At 44.1% G+C, this 19,502-nt stretch overlaps 2 protein-coding genes across 4 annotated transcripts in view; both read right to left on the bottom strand.

Annotated features, from left to right (window-relative positions):
• Ccnt2 (cyclin T2) overlaps nucleotides 1-3,369 on the bottom strand; it is a 32,490-nt gene extending 29,121 nt beyond the window's left edge. For 2 of the 3 annotated variants that reach the window (XR_443144.4, XM_006992975.4), the window contains exons 1-2: nucleotides 3,126-3,352; nucleotides 2,283-2,364 (exon numbers count right to left, since the gene is read on the bottom strand). Coding sequence is in view for 2 of the 3 variants with exons in the window: in XM_006992975.4 (XP_006993037.1) it covers nucleotides 2,283-2,364; nucleotides 3,126-3,283 (240 nt within the window). In the remaining variant the exon portion in view is untranslated. Of the gene's footprint in view, nucleotides 1-2,282; nucleotides 2,365-3,125 lie in introns of all 3 variants that reach the window. The other variant, XM_006992976.4, reaches the window with a different exon arrangement.
• A 6,242-nt stretch (nucleotides 3,370-9,611) lies between these two features.
• Nucleotides 9,612-19,502, bottom strand: part of Acmsd (aminocarboxymuconate semialdehyde decarboxylase) — a 38,115-nt gene continuing 28,224 nt past the window's right edge. The window contains exons 9-10 of the mRNA XM_006992974.4: nucleotides 11,447-11,545; nucleotides 9,612-11,100 (exon numbers count right to left, since the gene is read on the bottom strand). Coding sequence (XP_006993036.1) covers nucleotides 11,029-11,100; nucleotides 11,447-11,545 — 171 coding nt within the window. The 3' untranslated portion in view covers nucleotides 9,612-11,028. The remainder of the gene's footprint in view (nucleotides 11,101-11,446; nucleotides 11,546-19,502) is intronic.

Raw genomic sequence — 19,502 nt, 5'->3', positions numbered from 1 at the left:
GATACAAATGACTTGGCCGTGACTAAGTCAATCTGGAGACACAGATTCTACCTTTAAGAAAGACGTTTGTGCCGGGCGGTGGTGGCGCACGCCTTTAATCCCAGCACTCGGGAGGCAGAGCCAGGCGGATCTCTGTGAGTTCGAGGCCAGCCTGGGCTACCAAGTGAGTCCCAGGAAAGGCGCAAAGCTACACAGAGAAACCCTGTCTCAAAAAAACCAAAAAAAAAAAAAAAAAAAAAAAAAAAAAAAAAAAAAAAAAAAGAAAGACGTTTGTTTAAAGCACACAAACCAAGCCACCCAAACAGACGGGGGGATGGAAGGCTCAAAAAGCAGAACTTGTGGTGAGATCTTTTACTGAAATTAGAAAAGTAAACCCATCACAAAAAAGAATTCCCACAATTTTGACTTGTAGTTTCTACCAACATTATCCAGGGCTACTTTAAAAAACAAAAAACAAAAAACAAATTTATGTAGTGTTCAATATTAATTCATACTTTTAGGGAGATATGAAATAAAATCTCAATTCTCTTAGCTTGAACATTGTTATCAAGAGGTTCTTTTCTCCTCTACACCAGTTACTGAACTAAGAGTGATACAAAAGAATCAGGAAAGAGCAAGACTCAAGCAGATTAAAAGAGCATAGAAGGGGTTGGAGAGCGCACCAGCTGCTCTTCCAGAGGTCCTGAGTTCAATTCCCAGCAACCACATGGTGACTCACAACCATCTATAGTGGGATCTGATGCCCTCTTCTGGCATGCAGGTGTACGTGCAGACAGAACACTCACAGAAAATAAATCTTAAAAAAGAAAAAGAGCACAGAAGAGGGTCTGCAAGAGCCCCAAATCTACTAAAAATATGCACCGTCTTAAAAAAAATTGCAAATTTGATTTTTAGATTTAAGATAACTGAACTTAAACCTGGAAATTTCTGCCACTTCAAAAGTAACAATATAAGAAACTTCTAAAACCGTTTCCTTAGCAACTGAGAACCTAATGACTATCCACAAACAACATCGTCCCTTATGGGGCCCGTTTTCTTACATCTACCTTTCAGAATAACACTATCAAAACTATAATAAAAGGCAAAGAGTAAAGAGTGGTGAGAAACTGAAGTGGGAGCTAAACATTTCTAATACCCACGGGCATGGGGACTAAGAAAACGCATTGCATGTTACTCTGAAAGGAACAAACATCAACTCATAACTTTGACAGCTTTAAAATTTCAAATCAGGTCTGTAATTCCACGGGCCTATAATTCCAGCAGTGTGTGTGGAGGGGCTGAGGCAGGAGGATTCTGAGTTTGACACCAGCTTGCACTACAGTGATATGGTCTCAAAATAAACAAACTGATTAAAATAACTACCCATTTATAACGATGTGCACATTATATCAAGACCAGTACAAAACTACCCAAAGGTCTATCGCAACTGAAACTGACAGGATATTTGATGGGCGAGATGGGAGGACTGACATTGCCATTGCCAAAACTGGGAAGGAGAGGGGACAAGCCACCCAGCCTGGCTACCTTCTTCACACCCAGAGAAACTTCACGGAAGGATTCCTCTCAACAGCCTGCCCTCTCAAAGGTATCACTTCTGCGCAATGTTTACACAAATCTCAATCCATAACAATTGAAACAATGAGTCCTATAACAATTAAGATGCAGCCTCCCCAAGGACAAGAACATACTCTGTATCAGATTACTGAAATTATTCTAATATAAATCACCCCAGCTGCAAAGTGTAAATGAATAAAACACCGCTGCCTTTTTGAGCTAAGAAACATGTCCGCCCCATCCCCCTCAATAGTATATCCCAAACACTGGGGAGGCAGAGGCAGGGATCTCTTTGAGTTCAAATCATGGCCAGCCTAGTCTATATAGTGAATTCCAGGACAGCCCGAGTTACACAGTGAGAGCCTATCTCAAAATCAAACAAACAAACAAACAAAAAAAAAAAAACAAAAAGAAAAAAAACAAAAAACAAAACCCCACAAAACCAAAAGCCAAACACCAAAACCAAACAAACCAACAAAACAAGTTCTGCTTTGTTTTGTTTTGTCTCAGAAGGTCTGGCAGAGGCTAAACACCAAGTCGTACAGTTTAATTAATAAAACTCTCACACACACCCTCCTGCATTTGAGGCAAAATGTTTACTACATAACTCACATTTACAGTAAACTCAGAACACTAAAGCCAACAGTAAAACCAATGACCAACTAACTTTTCCTGCATTACCTATTCACTTTAACATTCGGCGACTAAGACGGTAAAACAGTACTTACATTTCTGTTGAATTTGGTGAAAGAATGGTGCATATAAAACCTGTGCATATAAACAATCGCAGTGTTTATTGTAAGCTGAGAGCTGGGATGCAACGTTTAGGAAATAATCTGAGAAAAATATTTCTAAAAACCAAATCAATCTGGATGGAAAACCCCCGATTAATTATAGCTCCTTCCCATTTACTGAAAATCCAACCCCTAACCTGTAAGTAAGTACATAAAAAAGTCTGCGGGGGGGGGGGGGGGGAAGAGAGAGACCAGGCTCGATGCCAATTACTCTAATATGCTACGTAAAGAGCGCCGGGGAATTATTTGCAATGGCTACAGCTTAGTACAGCAGAAATAAAGTAGTCGGAAGGCGCGCGCCACACACCCCAAGAACATAAAAGATCCCCCCACGCGTTCCCATAGCACACGAGAGCCGCCCGGGAGCCGGCAAGGAAGGCTTGGAAAACGCTTTCTGTGAAATAATCTGGGACCTTCCTGCGTCTCAAAGCCTTTCCCGACTTCCGAAGGAGCGGAAGGGGGGCCGTCGCTCGGCTTCGCTCGTCCCGGATCCCCCTCTCGCCGGGGCGGCAATGCTATTCCCCGGCGCATCACGCGCTTCCCGGCACAGGTTACACAACGCGGGCTGCCGCCGGCCGGCCGGCCTCCCCCGGCTCCTCTCCTCCTCCGGCTCGCCACGGCAGCCCGGGCCCAAGCTCTCCGTGTCTCCCTCTTCCCCGAGGCCAGGAGGAGGCAGAGGCAGCAGCGGCGCCATGTTCGCAGGACACTAGGCCCGGTCACCCGGCGAGCGCGACCGGGGCGTGAGGGACGCAGGGCCGCCGCTAGGAAAAAGGATACACATTGAGACGTTGCCCCATGTCTTGGATGAGGTTGGCCGCCTGCTGGCGATGCGACAGCTCTTCATCCGCTTCCACTCCGCAGCGGCGGCTCGGCGTGTTCTCCAGCTGTTCTCGAGTAAAGAACCAGCGAGAAGAAGCTCCACGGCCCGACGCCATGACACTTCCTCCTCCGCCCGCACCCTGAGCCCGCCCCCTCCCCGCCGGCCTCGGGGACTCCGCGCCAAGGCCTCGAGGCCCCGCCCCACTGCGCTCTCCGTAGAGTGCGCCACGCCCCTTCCGGTCCTGCCGCTTCCCAGTGCGCACGCGCCGGGCTCCTCCCCGCCGGCGCGCACTGGTCTTTGGGCTTTCTCCTTCCGGTCTCCCGCCTCGCTCTCTCTCTCTGGCCCGCGGGACCACAATGCTCCGCGCCTCTTGTCACTGGGAAGGCGCCGAAAGCAGGGGTCACTCGAAAAGAAAAGGTCGACGCGGTGCCTGCTGGGTACGGGAAGGGAGGAAGGCGAAGGGGCGGGGCGGGCGAGGGGAGGTCACGCGGCTGCGCACTAGGGCTTGGGCGGATGCTTTCCGCTTTGCGGGGTGTTTCTCGGTCTGTGAGTTTGCGGGTTCTTGGGAGACGGGAAGTCTGTTTCCCGTGCGGCTTCACGCCGCAGCCTCCACTCTCCGCACAAGTTCCTGGGTGTATTTTCTTGGGTGTGTTGGCTCCTGTGCCCACGAATGACTGCCGTCCCCCGGCAAGACTGGGAAAAAATAACGCTTTTTCTATCCATGGTCGGCACCTCTGTGTCTTCTGTAGTTTTCAGTAGGCCGGGCGGCGATGGCGCACTCCTTTAATCCCAGCACTCGGGAGGCAGAGCCACTCGGATCTCTGTGAGTTCGAGGCCAGCCTGGGCTACAGAGCGAGATCCAAGGGCAGGCACCAAAACTCCACAGAGAAACCCTGTCTCGGAAAAACCAAACCAAACCAAACAAAATCGCTAGTAGATGTTGGAGGTAAACGCCTTTAAAACGTTACTTTAAATAAACCCAAGGGGTGGGTTTATTTCATTTACTATTTTAAAACAATGTACCTGTGTCTCGGGCTGGCCTTGAATTCACTATGTAGCCAAGGATGACCTTGAACTCCCGATCCTCTTGATTCCACCTCCGAAGTGCTGAGATTACAGACGCGGGGGCGGGGGGGGGGGGGAGAAACACCACTCCAGATACCTTTCTTTTTAAATCCCTTGCCAAACATTATGCAATTAATAATTGGAGGATATGACTCTTTAGCCCTTCCGTACAGATTGGGTGTATGGTTTTAAACCTGTGTGGTTTCTGCTGCTCGGGCTTTGCGGAAGGTTGGGGAGAAGCCGAATGTCATAACCCAGGTTGTCCAGGAACTGACAGAGGCTGGAGGATGACTTTGAACCCCATATCCCCCTACTCTCACCCCTGGAGTGCAGGGATTATAGGCCAGTGCCTGAAGAAAAAATTCTTTGGGATTTTATAAAGTAAGATCTCTTACAACTGATGATTAATTCCACCTTTTTGCAAGAAAATGCCACTTACTTGCTTACATGCTATCTGCCTCTGAGTTAATTCTTATTGCATATGACCAATTTATGTTTAAGGTTTTAGCTGTGTGCTGAAGACTGCGGTAGTACAAACTGGCTTCTGAAACAGCAAGTGAGCGCTGGTGAGATGGCTGAGCAGCTAACGGCACTTGCCGACATCCTTTGTTCACTCACCACTGTCCATATGGTAGAAGGAAAGAACCAAGTCCTACAAGTTGTCCTCTGACCTTCACGTGTTCAGTGACACACAGTCATGCACAGTAGATAAATGTAAAGAAAATGACCCTATCTAAAAAAACTCCTAAAAAACAAATAAAAGGGCTAGTGTGCTTGTAATTAAAACTTGAAGCTTTTGTTTGTCAGTATTTTGGGGTTTCTGCCCTCAGCCTACTGCCTGCTCCATCATACTATGCTAATGTCTTGGTTATTGTAGGTGGTTATTGTGAACAGCTACCTAAATACCTTGTTACAGATATTATAGTAATTAGCACATCTTGTTTCCTAGATTGATGAAAAGCAACATATTCTATCAGTGCCTTCCTCCAACACCCATTCCTACTGAGATAAAGGAGAAAAAAAAAACAAAAAAAACCCAAAACAAACAAATAAACAAACAAACAAAAAACCCAACAACAACAACAAAAACCATAAAAGAAACGGAGGAGAGTTCCTTCAACTTGACAGAGAGCATCTACAGAAGACCATTGTTGCTGGAGAACGTCTCTCCAGGTTCCACCAAGCCCTGCAGTCCCACAATCCATGTATAAAATAATCACTCAGACGCTTATATTACTTATAAACTGTATGACCGTGGCAGGCTTGATGCTAAGATCCAGGACAAAACAAGGCTGTGTCCTCTCTGTTGGTTCCTTTCAACATTGTATGAAGTGTCTTAGGTGATACAATAAACAAGAGAAACAAACTGAAAGCCGATTGGGAAGGAAGAGTTAGCTCTATCTCTCCATAGATAATATAATTAAAACTTAAAAAAAAAACAATTGTACGTGTTGCTGCCGGCACACCAGAGCACACATGTAGAGGTTGAAGGACAATGTGAAAGACCCTCTTCTTGCCTACCATATGGACTGTGGGGAATGAACTCAGGTCATCAGCCTTGGTGGCAGTGACCTTTATCCACTGAACTATCTTGTTAATCCATTAAACCCCATTTATTTTTAAAAAATCATTTATTTTTTTAAACATTTATTTTTAAGTGTATGTTGGAGTGCCTACAAGCATGAATGTGCACCATGTGTGTGCATGGTGCCCACAATGGCTAGAAGACACTGTCAGATTTCCTGGAACTGGAGTTGTGAGCCAGGTAATGGCTGCTGGGGTCTGAACCTGGGGTCCTCCACAAGAGCTGGAAGATGCTGAGCCATCTCTCCAGCGTCAGCCTTTCCATTCCTTTGGATACTCAAAACTAACTGACCTTGGCCTTCTGTGCTGCTTCTCTAATTGGCCTCACGTGATCTCGCTGCTTTACACTAAGAATCTCTCCCTTTCTCACTTCTATTCCCAGGAGTATTTCTTGGCTTGTTCTCCCCTGCCACAAGACTTAAATTTATACTATTCTGTTAATTTTTTTGGACAGCTTCAATATGAAAATCTAAACGCTTCACTGTGATCTACTGATCTGGCTAAATTTCTGGCTTCCTCTGTTTTCGCTTGCCCACATGCTCCAGTCTCTTCCTAACTCCAGCACCTCTGCACTGTTGCCAGGCAGGAAGGCTTTTCATGGTTAACCAATCCTCTTTACAGTGGATTTCTTTTGTCCTCCTTACAGTGGCTTTCTTTGGCTCCACAACTGAATATTTTACTTCCACTCTGTCTTCTAGTCACTGTCACATTTTCCTTAATGTCTTTAAGGTCATTAGCAATAAAGAGAAATTTCCTTCTGTCCTCCTGGTCCTCCTCTCATCCTCTATTCTCTTGCCTCCCCCCTTAATGTTTCTCACTTTTCAAATTTCATCCTTTTTTTTTTTTTTAAACAACTATACCCCCTCCCCATCCAGTGCCTAGAACATTCTTGAGTCCCTGGCACATAGAAAAATGTTCTTGTGAAGATGAATATGAGCATCTACCGTGTTACTAGAAATTTTGGGGTGCTCCACTGGGGTGCTGCATGTTACCTGGGAAATTGTGGTCCCTTCTCAGGTTTCTTAGTATGCTAATAAAAAAATTTAAAAGACTCAGAAGAAACTTTAAGGACAACTTTATTAGGGTTTAAGGAGAAAAAAAAAATGCCAGGGCCACCAAGTTATAAACCTTGGTATCTACCTGGAGGAGGAAGATGATGAGAAAAAAGCCATGCTGTTTGTAAGCTACATGGCTGAAAGAGGAGAGCTAACAGAAAGAAGGAGAAATTCCTGTGTGTGTGTGTGTGTGTGTGTGTGTGTGTGTGTGTGTGTGTGTGTGTTAGCATGTCTAGGCTTCGGCAAATATCAGAAGTTGTGTGTGTGTGTGTGTGTGTGTGTGTGTGTGTGTGTGTGTGTGTGTGTGTGTTAGCATGTCTAGGCTTCTAAGCTGATAGGCTTAATGAGGCTGCCTGGCTGTGGCCCTTCAGCACCTGTACAGAGGGCAGAGAGTCTGGAAAGGAAAAGTACACAACTTCATTCAAAGCCTAATATTTTTTCCATCCCTTTAGCATAATTGAAGGCAGTTGTTCTCAACCTGTGGGTTACAACCCATTTGAGGGTCTAATGACCCTTTCACAGGGATCATCTAAGACCATCTGAAAACAGAAATATTTACATTAACATTCATAACTATCAAAATTACAGTTATAAAGTGACAATGAAAATAATGTTATGGTTGGAGTCACCACAACATGAGGGACTATATTAAAAGGTCATAGTGTTAGGAAGGTTGAGAGCCATTGCCTTAAGATGAGCACACCTTTCAGAGGGGTGATTCCTTAGCCAGGCAATTGACCAGGCTAGCTGTAATCTTAGGTCTCTAGGCCATTAATTCCATGCCATTTCCCTTAATGGACCTTTAACACTACTGTAAATACCTGCATATATTTTTGTGACATTGAATAAAGTAATCAGGTCACCTGATAACCAAGCAGTCATAGCCTGTGGTTGGTCTGGACTGTCATCTTGGGAGGATTGATAAGTGCCTAGCAGATCAGTACAGCACACATCTGGGGGTGTTTGTGAGGGCCTTTCCGGAGAGAAATCACTGGGGAAGGACCTCCTGAATGCAAGTGGAATAGAATAAAGGGACAAAAGAAACCCCCCTTACCACAGGTGCCCTCTCTGCTCTCCAGTCACTGTGACATGAACTACCATGTTCCACCCCGTCATACCTGGTACTGAAATCTCTGGTACTGAGGCGGAAGAAAACTTTTGGTTCAAGTTGTTTCTGTCTTTCTGGATTACGCTGTCAGAAGAGTAACTAGTAGAGAAAGTTGGTACCAGGGAAGTGGAGCTGTTGCTGACACTTGACTGGCTGCGGTTGAGAAGAACTGATTGGAAGGAAGATGTCGGGAAGCTGGCCCTAGAACGCTCGGGAGTATGCCGACGGAACTCCTGGCAGAGAGCCAGTGAGAATGGGCGAGCCTGTAGCTGGGAACAAGGGCGCTCCTGAGAATTGTTTTATGTTGCCTAGATTCTGTCTATGCTCCAAGTCCATGGGAGGCTGGATTGATTGGTAATAGACTAGTTAAACTGGAGCAGGAAATTTGAAGGCAGCCCATTATCCCAGCTTTGAAATGGGCATCCTCACTGCTTTTAACTAGTTTTTTAGTGAGAACTGGGAGCAAGAGATCAGAGAAGATTTGAAAACGAATTGGGTCAGAAAAGGATGGTGTTCCAAGTTAAGGCGTAAGAAAGCATGGTGTTTGAAGAGATTAGAACCCAGGAGGGTGTGGGCGCTCTGTCGGCAGACAGTGCATTGAAGATGCATAAAGCCCTGGTTCTGTCCCAAGACTGCATAAAAACAAACTGGGCATGGTGGCACAGCCTGTAACCTCAGCACTGGTGGTGGTGGTGAGGTGGACAGGAGGAGTCAGAAGTTCAAGGACATACTTGGCTACATTGTGAGTTGAGCTCAAGGTCAGGCTAGGATACTTGAGACAGTCTTAAAAAAAAAGCCAAGTATCTTGCACCAGGACAGTAGAAAAGATACTTTGAGCCTATGTAATCAATGAGCCCCCCACTCATTGCAACTACCAGGATACAGAGATGCAAACTAATTGGAAAGACTGTCCCTGGAGTAGAGAACTAACACAGCGCTTTCTAAGGCTGGACATGGAACTATAGGATTTAATATTTGCCCTGCCAGGTGTCAGTCTTGCTTTGGGCAGATCCTTCCTGGATTCTTCACTTTGGGAATGGGAATGTTTTTGATAGGTACTTGGGACTATATACCTTGATGTTAGCAGAGCACACAGCTAAGTGTTTGCCCCAGTCTCCGGAAACTGGACTAGAGCTTTGGAGCATTGGGGTTGGGGAGGGATTGAATCTTATGGTATAAGGAGATGTGTTGGAATGTCAGGTTGACAGGAGATGGACTTGGGATGGTTAATCTTGAGATTATTAAAGCCCACTTCTAGGTATGTCTGTGAAGACCCTTCCAGAGAGGACTAAGAGACAGTGACCTTCCTTGAATGTGGGTGACACCATCCCGTGGGCTGGGTCCCAGATTGGAAAAAGGAAAAAGGAGCAAGTCCACAGGCATTCTCTTCCCCTGCCGCTGTCCTACAGTAGTGTGAGCTGTGTTCTGCTCTGCCAGGCCTCCCTCCCCCACCACAATGGACTGAAACTTCCTTTGAGTTTTTTTGTGTGTGTCCTTTTTGGTCACAGTGAAGCAAAAGAAACTAACAAAAATATTATGTGTGTAATCCCCAGATATGAAATATTTGAAAAGGAGTAGACATTTCTTCCAAAGATTTGGGGAAGGAGGAAAACAGTAACATATGCTTCCGATTGTTGCTTTGTTCAACTTTATTTTTCTTTCAAGACAGATTGGAGTAGTAAGTAGAGTTGGGGAAAATTCTAGAAAGCAATGAGAGGAACCGGAAGGAGGGAGGGTATTGAAGCACAGGTGGCGGAAAAAAAAAAAAAGAGAGAGAGAGAGAATGGGAGTCAGGGAGCATGGATTAGGTCTCATCTTTCTCTGTTGCAGAGCCGCACAAGGTATGCATTAACAGGGAGCCTGGTTCTGTAGAATAACGGGAAGAAAAGCAAGTATGACTCCCAAGTTAAGAGTGCAGTATGGAAAGATTATCTGATGGGAAGGCGAGATGCTGCGTGCTACCCTGCCCCAGACCCAAGTCCCTTTGCTGCGACTCAGGTGGACCGGTGGGCCTTGAACAAAGGGTATCATGGTGTCATCTCACTCCCCAGAGCTCACTCCACCTCCTGCTCTGGTAAACGTAAACTTACAGATGAAATTCCCTTTAGAACAAGTTTCATCCATCCTGAGTCACACCTCTGTCCCCATAGCTTTTTCTTCTGATCTACCCTCCCTCTTCTGTTTATTTACTTATTTATTTTTGAGACAGACTCTCACTATGTATCCTTGGCTGGCTGGCCTACAGCTTGCTGCGCAGACCAGGCTAGCCTCAATCAGAGATCCACTGCCTACCTCTGCCTCTTGAGTGCTGGCATTAGAGACACGCACCGCCATGCCCATCCATCCTCCTGGACTCAGCCCAAGTTCTAAGATCTGCCAAACTCTGGGAGACTAAAATAAATTGGACTGAAGTGTCTTTGAGCTTTCTGGTGGATCATTCAGCAATTGTTCCATGAGCATTTGCCTTACTTTCTTAACTGGCTTTTGGAACATTTGAGTTTGCACATATCCTGTGTGTAGTTTACAAAGACAAAAATGTTCCCAGGGAATGACTAGACTATTGGAAAGGGTTACAACTGGAAAAAAAAAAAACAGATTATTTGGGCACAATTCCCATATCTTTGATCAAAATAGAGAAACCACCTGGGCTTTCTAGAATAAGGCTGGTGTTGGATTTTCTCTATGTAGATCATTAATTATACATTAATTTTTAATCTCCTTCAAATTAAATAGTTTTGATTTGCATATGTAGCAATGTACTGCTTTTTAGTACATTACATTTCAAAATAAAGACCTTATGAAACATCTTGTTATTAATAAGTTAGAGTACTTGGGAATGCTACCCCTCACCCTGCACCCCTTTTCATTTAAAGACAGTCTCAGCCCAGACTGGCCTGGAATTTGAATTCCTGATCCTCCTGCATTGTCCTGAGGGGGATATTCCATTTTTTGGGTAACATAATTCAAAATAGAATTTTAGTGATGTGTGTATGACTCATGTTCAAAGACAGAAGTGATGTAGCTTCTTGGAAGTTTGTTTTTCGGTGGTTAATTGTGACATTCAAATAGTTTTCTCTCAAGACCCAAAAAAGCCAAGGCATTGCCAGCTGTGAGTTTATCCTGAATAAAAGAGAGAAAGAGAGAGAAGTTTTACTTTAAAGCATGATTGGCTTGATAAAGTACATATTAGAGTCATTGATTACTTTTTTTTTTACATTTGTGCGCGTGTGCGTGTGCGTGTGCGTGTGCGTGTGTGCGTGTGTGTGTGTGTGTGTGTGTGTGTGTGTTCTCATGCAGAGGATTTATGCATTTAGTTATACTGGGCTTATTTTAAGACATTAAGATTCTTTTGTTTTTAGTCGTCTAGCGATGTCAGAAGATTGAGTCAAATGAAAGTTGTAGGCAAATGAAGTGTAATGGGCTCTCTGTTCAGCTCAGGAAGAAGACTGAGGTCCAAGGCATGTACCTTTGTTTCTTCGTCGAATTCTCCCATGGACTCTATCAACTTCCCGGGCTCCTGCTCCCCTAGTGGGAAGGGGTAGTCAGTTCCCAGAATGACTTTATCCTAAAAGGAGAAAATACAATTTTATTTGTAAACATGAGGACATTAAAGAGCCTTCTGTACACTTAATTTGCTTATCATATACACCAGTCTGGTAAAACAAGAAACTTCTTCCTAATTTAATAGAACCAGAACTGCTCTCAAATGTTAAAGATTTAAAGGTTCGCCTTCCATTTGGCTATTTCTTTGTCCCAGCAGGTGTCACTATTAGGTCTTCTAAGAGTTGTAAATCTACTTCCAGTCTTGCTTCTGAGTATGCGTGGGCACAAGTGTGGAGGCCAGAACACAATCTTCGGTGTCTCCTCCTGAGGTGCTGTCCACCTTGGTTTTTGAAACGAGGTCTGTCACTGTCCTGGAATTCATTAAAGATGCTCATCTGCCCAGCCTGTGATCCCCAGGGCCACCTGTCTCTGCCTTCCCAGTGCTTGGAATACAGGTGTGTACCATCACACCTGGATCTTTTTAATATGCGTTCTGGGAATCGGACCCAAGTAAGTATGCTTGTATGATGAGCACTTAACTGCATGGGCTATTCTACACCTCAGCCCGTTTATTTTCTTAGTAATTGAAATACAGAATACTGAAATATAAGAAGTGGCTATTTACTTGATAAAACATATGGATATATTCAGATGAAATGAAATAGTCTACCTTTCTTATAATGACACATCCCAAGTGGCCCTGTAAGAAAGTAAAGTTGGAAAGAAAAGTTTGGGCTAAATGGTAGTCTAACTCCTCATCGATTTGTAAATAATTCCTTTGTTAACGTCTCTTGAGCTTTCCCAAATGAAATGTGGCGTCCTTTCTGCCAAGCTCTCTAAATGAGCCACAGTCCCTTCCAGTCCCAGCAAGCCTTTCATAGTTCGCTGACGTGAATGGGTTGATTCCTCTGGTTGCAATGTCCTAGTCATCTCGAACTCTGATGTGTATGTGTGTGTGTGAGTGTGTGTGTGTGTGTGTGTGTGTGTGTAGGTGTAGGTGTTCGGGGGTGGGGGATGGAGTACCATATGTGTGAAAGTGTTGGTGGAGAGACCAGAAGATGGTATCAGAGCCACTGGTGTTGGAGTTATAAGTGGTTAGAAGCTGTCTGATGTGGGTGGGTGTTGGGACCTGAACTTGCTCTTCTGGAAGTGCAGCGAGCGCTCATAACCCCTGAGATATCCCTATAGCCCTGTTGAACTCCATTTCATACTAATTCATTAACGTGCTGTTTAGTTTTTAATTTTATAGAGTTTTAAAGCTACAGAAGAGTTGCCATGAGACTCAAGAATCTGCCATATAACCATCACCCAAGTTAAGAAGTTGTTAGTATTTTGACACCTTACTTTATTAGTTTTAGTTATATGTATGTATGTATGTATGTGTGCATGTGTGTATATACGAATGAAACCATGGTGAGTTTGGAGACATCATTGCCCTTTATTCCTAAATAAATTAGCGTTTATTTCCTAAAAGCAGGACTTTTTCTTTTCTTTTATAACATGTACTTATTTGTGGTGTGTGTGTGTGGCGGGGGGTGACGTGGAGGTCAGAGTACAAACTGTGGGAGTCAGTTCTCTCCTTCCACCCTGTGGGTTCTCATCAAACCCAGGTTGTCAGACTTGGCAACCAGTTCCTTTACCCATGGAACCAGCTTGACTTCTTCTTTCTCCTCTCTTCCCTTCTCCTCTTCTTTTTTGAAAGGGTTTCATCAGGTAGCCTTGGTTGGCAAGTAACTTGCTGTGTAGACCAGGCTAGCCTAGAAACTCACAGGGATCTGGCCACCTTTGCCTTCAGTGTGCTGTGATTAAAGACATGTGCCAACAGGCCTGGCTAAGGAGACACTTCTTATGTGACTACAGTGCACTTTCTAAAATCAGGAAATGCACCATAGAGGGAGGGAGACGTGCTGCAGTGCACATGGGGAGGTCTAGCCGGGAAGTTTTGGGACTCAGTTTTCTCCCTTCAGGAAGTGTAAGTCATTTGTCCATCTGTGTGGGAGAGACTTTACCTATTGAGTTCACTCTCTAGCTCAATACAGTGTTTTGTTTTCATAACTGACACTGTTTTTCGGTTGGGTCCGTCCGTCCATCCATCCATCCATCCATCCATCCATCTATCTATCCATCTATCTATCTAGAAAAAGGCTTCCTACATAGTCCTGGCTGTCCTGGAACTCACTATGTAAACCAGGCTGGTCTCAAACTCATAGAGATCCACCTGCCTCTGCCTCCTGAGTGCTGGGATTAAAGGCGTGTGCCACCACATCCAGCTTCTATATTTACTTTAGTATTTGTACTTTGAGAATAATACTTTTTTTTATATAAGTTCATCAGTACCACTCAGTGTTTGATACAGGCCTACATTGTGTAATGATAAAATCAAGGCATTGGGCTATCCATCAGCCAATCATTTAGTGCTTCTTTGAGGTGAAACAGTTCTCCCACACCTATTTTGAAACATACAAGAAATTTCTGGCTAGAGTCACCTTATGGTTCAGAAGAAATCCAGACCTAGTCTCTCTTTTTAACTATAACTTTGTTCCAACCTCTTCTCGATTGTCCACCCCTCCCAGCCTTTGGCAAACATTGTTCTGTGCTGTTTCTACAAAGCTGACTTCTGGAGATTGCGCATATGTTCAGTCATGTAGTATTTCTCTCTTGGAGCCTGCTTCATTTCATTAATGTTCTCTATGTCTATCCGTGTGTATGTGTGTATGTATGTATGTGTGCTATATGCATATTTATGTGTGTGTGGGTACACATGCCTATGCGCACATGTAGAGGCCAGATGAAGATGCCAGGTGTCCTGTCATGGCATTTTCTACCTTATTCCCAGGAGACAGGGTCTCTCACCAAGCCTGGAGCTAGGCTGACACGAAGCAAGCTCCAGGGATCTTCTAGTATCTGTCTCCTACAGGGCTGGGGTTATAGTCTGCCTCAGCTTTTTACATGGGTGCTTAGGATTTGAACTCAGGTCTTCATACTTGCACAGAAAGTGCTCTTACTGCTGAACCATCTCCCCCACTATCCATGTTATGTGCTCTAAATGAAGGTCCCTCAACACAGTGAGTGTCATTAATGACAACCCACAGCAGCTCGAATTGTATTGAATGGGAAAAAAATGAAAGGTTTTTTTCTTTAAGATATGGAACAAGCCAGGCTGTGCATACCTTTAATCCCAGCACCTGAGAGGCAGAGCCAGGCAGATCTCTGAGTTTGAGGCCAGCCTGGTCTACAGAGCAAGTTCCAGGACAGCCAGAGCTACACAGAGAAATCCTATCTGGAAAAAAAAACAAAAAACAAACAAACAAACAAAAAAACAAAACAAGAGAGGTATGGAACAAGACAAAGATTGTTCACTCTCACCACTTATAATCAACAGAGTCCTGGACGATCTACCCACAGCACTTAGGCAGGAAGAAGGAGGAAGGGCAATTCAGCCTGGACAAGAGAAATGAAACTGTCTCTCTTTGCAGATGATGTGATCATATGTATAGAGAGCCCTACAAGCTCCACAACTCTTTACAATTAATTAAAGAATTCAGTAAAGTTGCAGGCTACAGTATCAGTTTGAAGAAATCAGCGGTATGTCCACACGACAGCAGCAAAGCTGTCTGAGACGGGAAGCCCACTTAGACGAGTTACAGCACAATACTACAATACCCGGGAATACATGTAACCAAGGAGGGGAAAGGTCTCTGTAGTGGAAACTATATTGATGAAAGAAATCAAAGACACAGTAAGTGGAAAGGTGCCCTGTGTAAATGGGTTAGAAGAATTAATATAGTTAAAATGGCCATACTACCCAAAGCAATTCAGATTCAATCCAGCCCCTCTCAAAATAGCAGTGACATTTTTATTTGTTTGTTTTTGAGACAGGGTTTCTCTGTGCAACAGCCCTGGCTGTCCTGGAACTCTCTTTGTAGACCAGGCTGCCCTCAGACTCGCAGAGATCCAGCTGCCTCTGACTCTCCAGTGCTGAGATTAAAGGTGTGTGCCACCACACCGGGCAGCAATGGCGTTTTTTATGGAAAGAGAAAAACAATCTTATAATTGCTATGGAACCACAAAAGACCCTAAATGGTCATAGTAGTCTTGGACCAAAAAGACAAAACAGGAGTGAGCACCTTGGTTTTAAAGTATATTGCAAAGCCTCAGTCACCCACACAACATGCTATTAGCATACAAACAAGTACTCAGGCAAATAGAACAGACTAGAAGTAAACTTCAGTCATTGAGCTTCAACAAGACCAGGCGGTGTTTCCATACTGAAGAAAGGACCATCCTTGATGATTTTTTGTGTGTCTATGAGCATATATTTTCATCTCAAAGAAGAATGCAATGTTTTCAGTTTAGCAGTGTGGATGGAACTAGAAATCATCATGTTAAGTGAAACAGGCTATCCCAGAGAGGTAAGTGCCAGCACTCATGTGTTGTCTATAAAGTAGCTGAGCTCATAGAAGTTGAGAGTAGAGTGTTTGTCACCAGAGACTGTAAGAATAGGAACAAGAGCGGGGTGGGGGGGGTGGGGGGGGGTGGGGGGGTGGGGGGGTGGGGGGTTGATTAATGGAACAGGGACAAGAAGTTCTGATGTATGCCAGCTGGGGTGTTGCATGCCCGTAATCATGCCTTAAGAGGCAGGCAAATTGGGTGTTCAAAGCCAGCCTGGGTCATATAGTAAGCTCCAGCTAACCTGGGCTACGAAGTGAGACCCTGTCTCCAGAAGCAATGACCAACCCAGCAGCTAAAGAACCCCAGGAGATCTGGCATGTTACGCAGTCAGTGGGATGACTATACATAATAATAATGTTCTGTATATTTCAAAAAGCCAGGAGAAATGCCTTGTAATGTTTAACCATAGAGATATGCTTGAGTAGACATGTTTAACCTGATAGAAAAATTATACCATTTACACATATACCCAAAATCATACCAGATATATGTGTACTATATATATACATAGACCCACACCCACACCCACACATATAGTGTTCAAAATAACTTAAAACTTAAAAAAATACTTCAATTGGTAATATACACTGGAGGAAATGGTCATTTAAAAAATAGAAATTTAACCTGGGTGTTGGTGGCACATGCCTTTAATTGTAGCACTGAGGAGGCAGAGGCAAGTGGATCTCTGTGAATTTGAGGTCAGCCTGGTCCACAGAGTGAGATCTTATGGTATGTATGTATGTATGTATGTATGTATGTATGTATGTATTTGATGGCTAGGGAGATAGTTCAGAGAGTGCTTGTTGCCCAATCACAAGGAACTGAGTTCAAATCCCCAGTACCTCAAATGAACATGTTTGTGCATGTGCCTATAATCCTACTGCTGTGTCAGAGGCAGGAGGAGTGTTGGGGGCTTCCTGGCTGCCATCCTAGCTCCAGATTCAGTGAGAGACCTTTTCTTAAGAGAACAAAAACAGAGGGATAGGATAGAACCCATGATGTCCAACAAACACGTGCACGCGCGCGCGCACACACACACACACACACACACACACACACACACTACAGTTTCAAAGTCCATGATTGACTACCAAATCTATGTTTAGATTTCTGTATTCATTTGTATATGAAGCCAAGCAAATACACCTGCTGCGGAAGCCCTCAAGACACACAGTTATGTCTCCTCGCATCTGTGCCAGCAGCTGATCTTGTTCTAACACTCTGCTTGGTATGCACTGGGGGTTCATCTCCTCTTCTTGCTAAAGCTGTTTACATTTCCAACAGACAACATGATTTTAGAGTCCCACGCTTCTACTAGCCTCGTCAGCTCCATTAGCATGAAGATGAAATCCAGGCATTAATCTTCTAATTAGGAACTCTTCCCTTCCCAGCATGCTGGCGTTCTCAGATATAAATATGCTTTAGGAAGCAGTCTGTCCTGCTTTAATATGGAGAAAGCAAAGGCGTCTGAAGCAGAAGGGAAAAGCAGTCTTCCAGTGTTCTGCAGTTCATCCCTCCTGATTATTTCCCTGGTTTCCTGTGTGTGTATGTGCATGTGCATGTGAATGTGTGTGTGTGTGTGTGTGTGTGTGTGTGTGTGTGTGTGGTGTGAATGTGTGTGCGCATGTGTGTGTGTGTGTGTGTGTGTGTGTGTGTGTGTGTGTGTGTGTGTGTGTGTGTAGAGGGTAGTGTCAGGTGCCAGTCCTTCTTGACTTCCACTTATTTCAGACAGGGTCCTTCTGTTGTTTTTCTGCTGCATATACCAGGCTAGCTGGCCCTTGGGCTATTCTAAGAGTGTTGGGATTAAAGGTGTTCACGCTGTGTATGTAGCTCTTAAATGGGTTCTGGGGATTCGAACCCAGGTGCCCAGGGATGCATTGCCAGTGCTTTACCCGCTGAGCCGTCTCATTTCCCCAGTCGCTCAGATTGATTCTTTTTAATTTTTAAATTCTACCACAGACCAGCAAACTCATGGTTTGAAATGTTTAAATTATTATTTCGACTTGTTCTCAACTTCTTTCTATAGAAGGTTCTATATCTGCTTGTAACTTTCTGAGTTTTAAACTTAAGAAAAGTTTAAAATTATCCAAATGCATGCCTTTTATTGGTAACTGTCTTAGTCACTGTTCTGTTGCTGTGAAGAGACACCATGACCAACACTTAGAAAGCCTTTAATTGAGGGCTGGCTTACAGAGGCTTAGTCCATTATCATCATGGTAGGAATCAGACAGGCATGGACTGGGGGAGTAACTGAGAGATACATCCTGATCGGTAGGCAGAGAGAGACAGAGAGAGAGAGAGAGAGACAGAGACTTTTGAAACTTCAAAGCCCACCACCAGTGACACACTTCCTCCAACAAGGCCACACCTCCTAAGCCTTCCAATCCTTTCAAGCATTTCTACTCCCTGGTGACTAAACATTCACATATGTGAGCCAATGGGGACCATTCCTATTCAACCAACACAGTAACTCTTGATCGTCTCCAGCTTGATAGCAATTTTATAAATTCATTGGCTTTGAAATTGGTCTAAATCTGGGCTATCATCCTTAATGTTTTAGATTTTTTCTTTTTAAATTAGATTCTTTCATTTTGAAATAAATCCAGTTAATAGTAATTATTTAGCCATTATTTTCTTATGAGGTGACTCTGCCCATAATAATTCTTTGAACTAGCCAGGTGGCAGTGGCGCATGCCTTTAATCCCAGCACTCAGGAAGCAGAGCCAGGTGCATCTCTGTGAGTTGGAGGCCAGCCTGGTCTACACAGCGAGTTTCAGGACAGGCACCAAAACTACACAGAGAAACCCTGTCTCGAAAAACAACAACAACAAAAATTCTTTGAATTGGAATTGGACTTGTAAGAAAAATCTTCTTTTGAGATGGTTGGAATATAACTTTGACACACATGCTTATAATCAACTTGAAAACTGCTTTAGTAAATGTGTGAATGAGTTGAAGGAACAATTTGTTGAATGGGTGTGGGGCTGGAGAGATGGCTAAGTGGTTATAAGCTTGTATTGTTCATGCAGAGGGACTGAGTTAGTTCCCAACTGTACCATGAATCTTAAAAGGTCTTATTAATAAAAACAAACCCAGAGCCAGGTACTGAGGTAAATGCTGAAAGATCAGACAGGCGGAACAAGCCACAGCCACCTCACCTCGCCAACTTCTCAGCCGATCCTGTTTCCTCAGACTGGAAGCCTCTGAGTCCTCATCCGAATGGATCTCAGCTGAACTGCTGCTAAAAGACTAAAAGCTTAACAAGACCTCTAGTTCCTGGTCCTCATACCTTGTATACCTTTCTGCTTCCTGCCATCACTTCCTAGGATTAAAGGCGTGTGTCATTCCCAAGCAAGATATGAAATCTCAAGTACTGGGATTAAAGGTGTGTATCACCATGTCTGGCTATTTCTAATGTGGCTTTGAACTCACAGAGATCCAGATGGATCTCTGCTTCCAGAAGGCTAGGATTAAAGGTGTGTGTGCCACCATTTTTTCTGGCCTCTATGTCTATCCAGTGGCTGTTC

Source organism: Peromyscus maniculatus, chromosome 11 (assembly GCF_049852395.1).
Source record: "Peromyscus maniculatus bairdii isolate BWxNUB_F1_BW_parent chromosome 11, HU_Pman_BW_mat_3.1, whole genome shotgun sequence".
NCBI classification, from domain to species: domain Eukaryota; kingdom Metazoa; phylum Chordata; class Mammalia; order Rodentia; family Cricetidae; genus Peromyscus; species Peromyscus maniculatus.
Note: the sequence above shows the minus strand (reverse complement) of the source record. Positions and strands in the feature narration are given on the sequence as shown.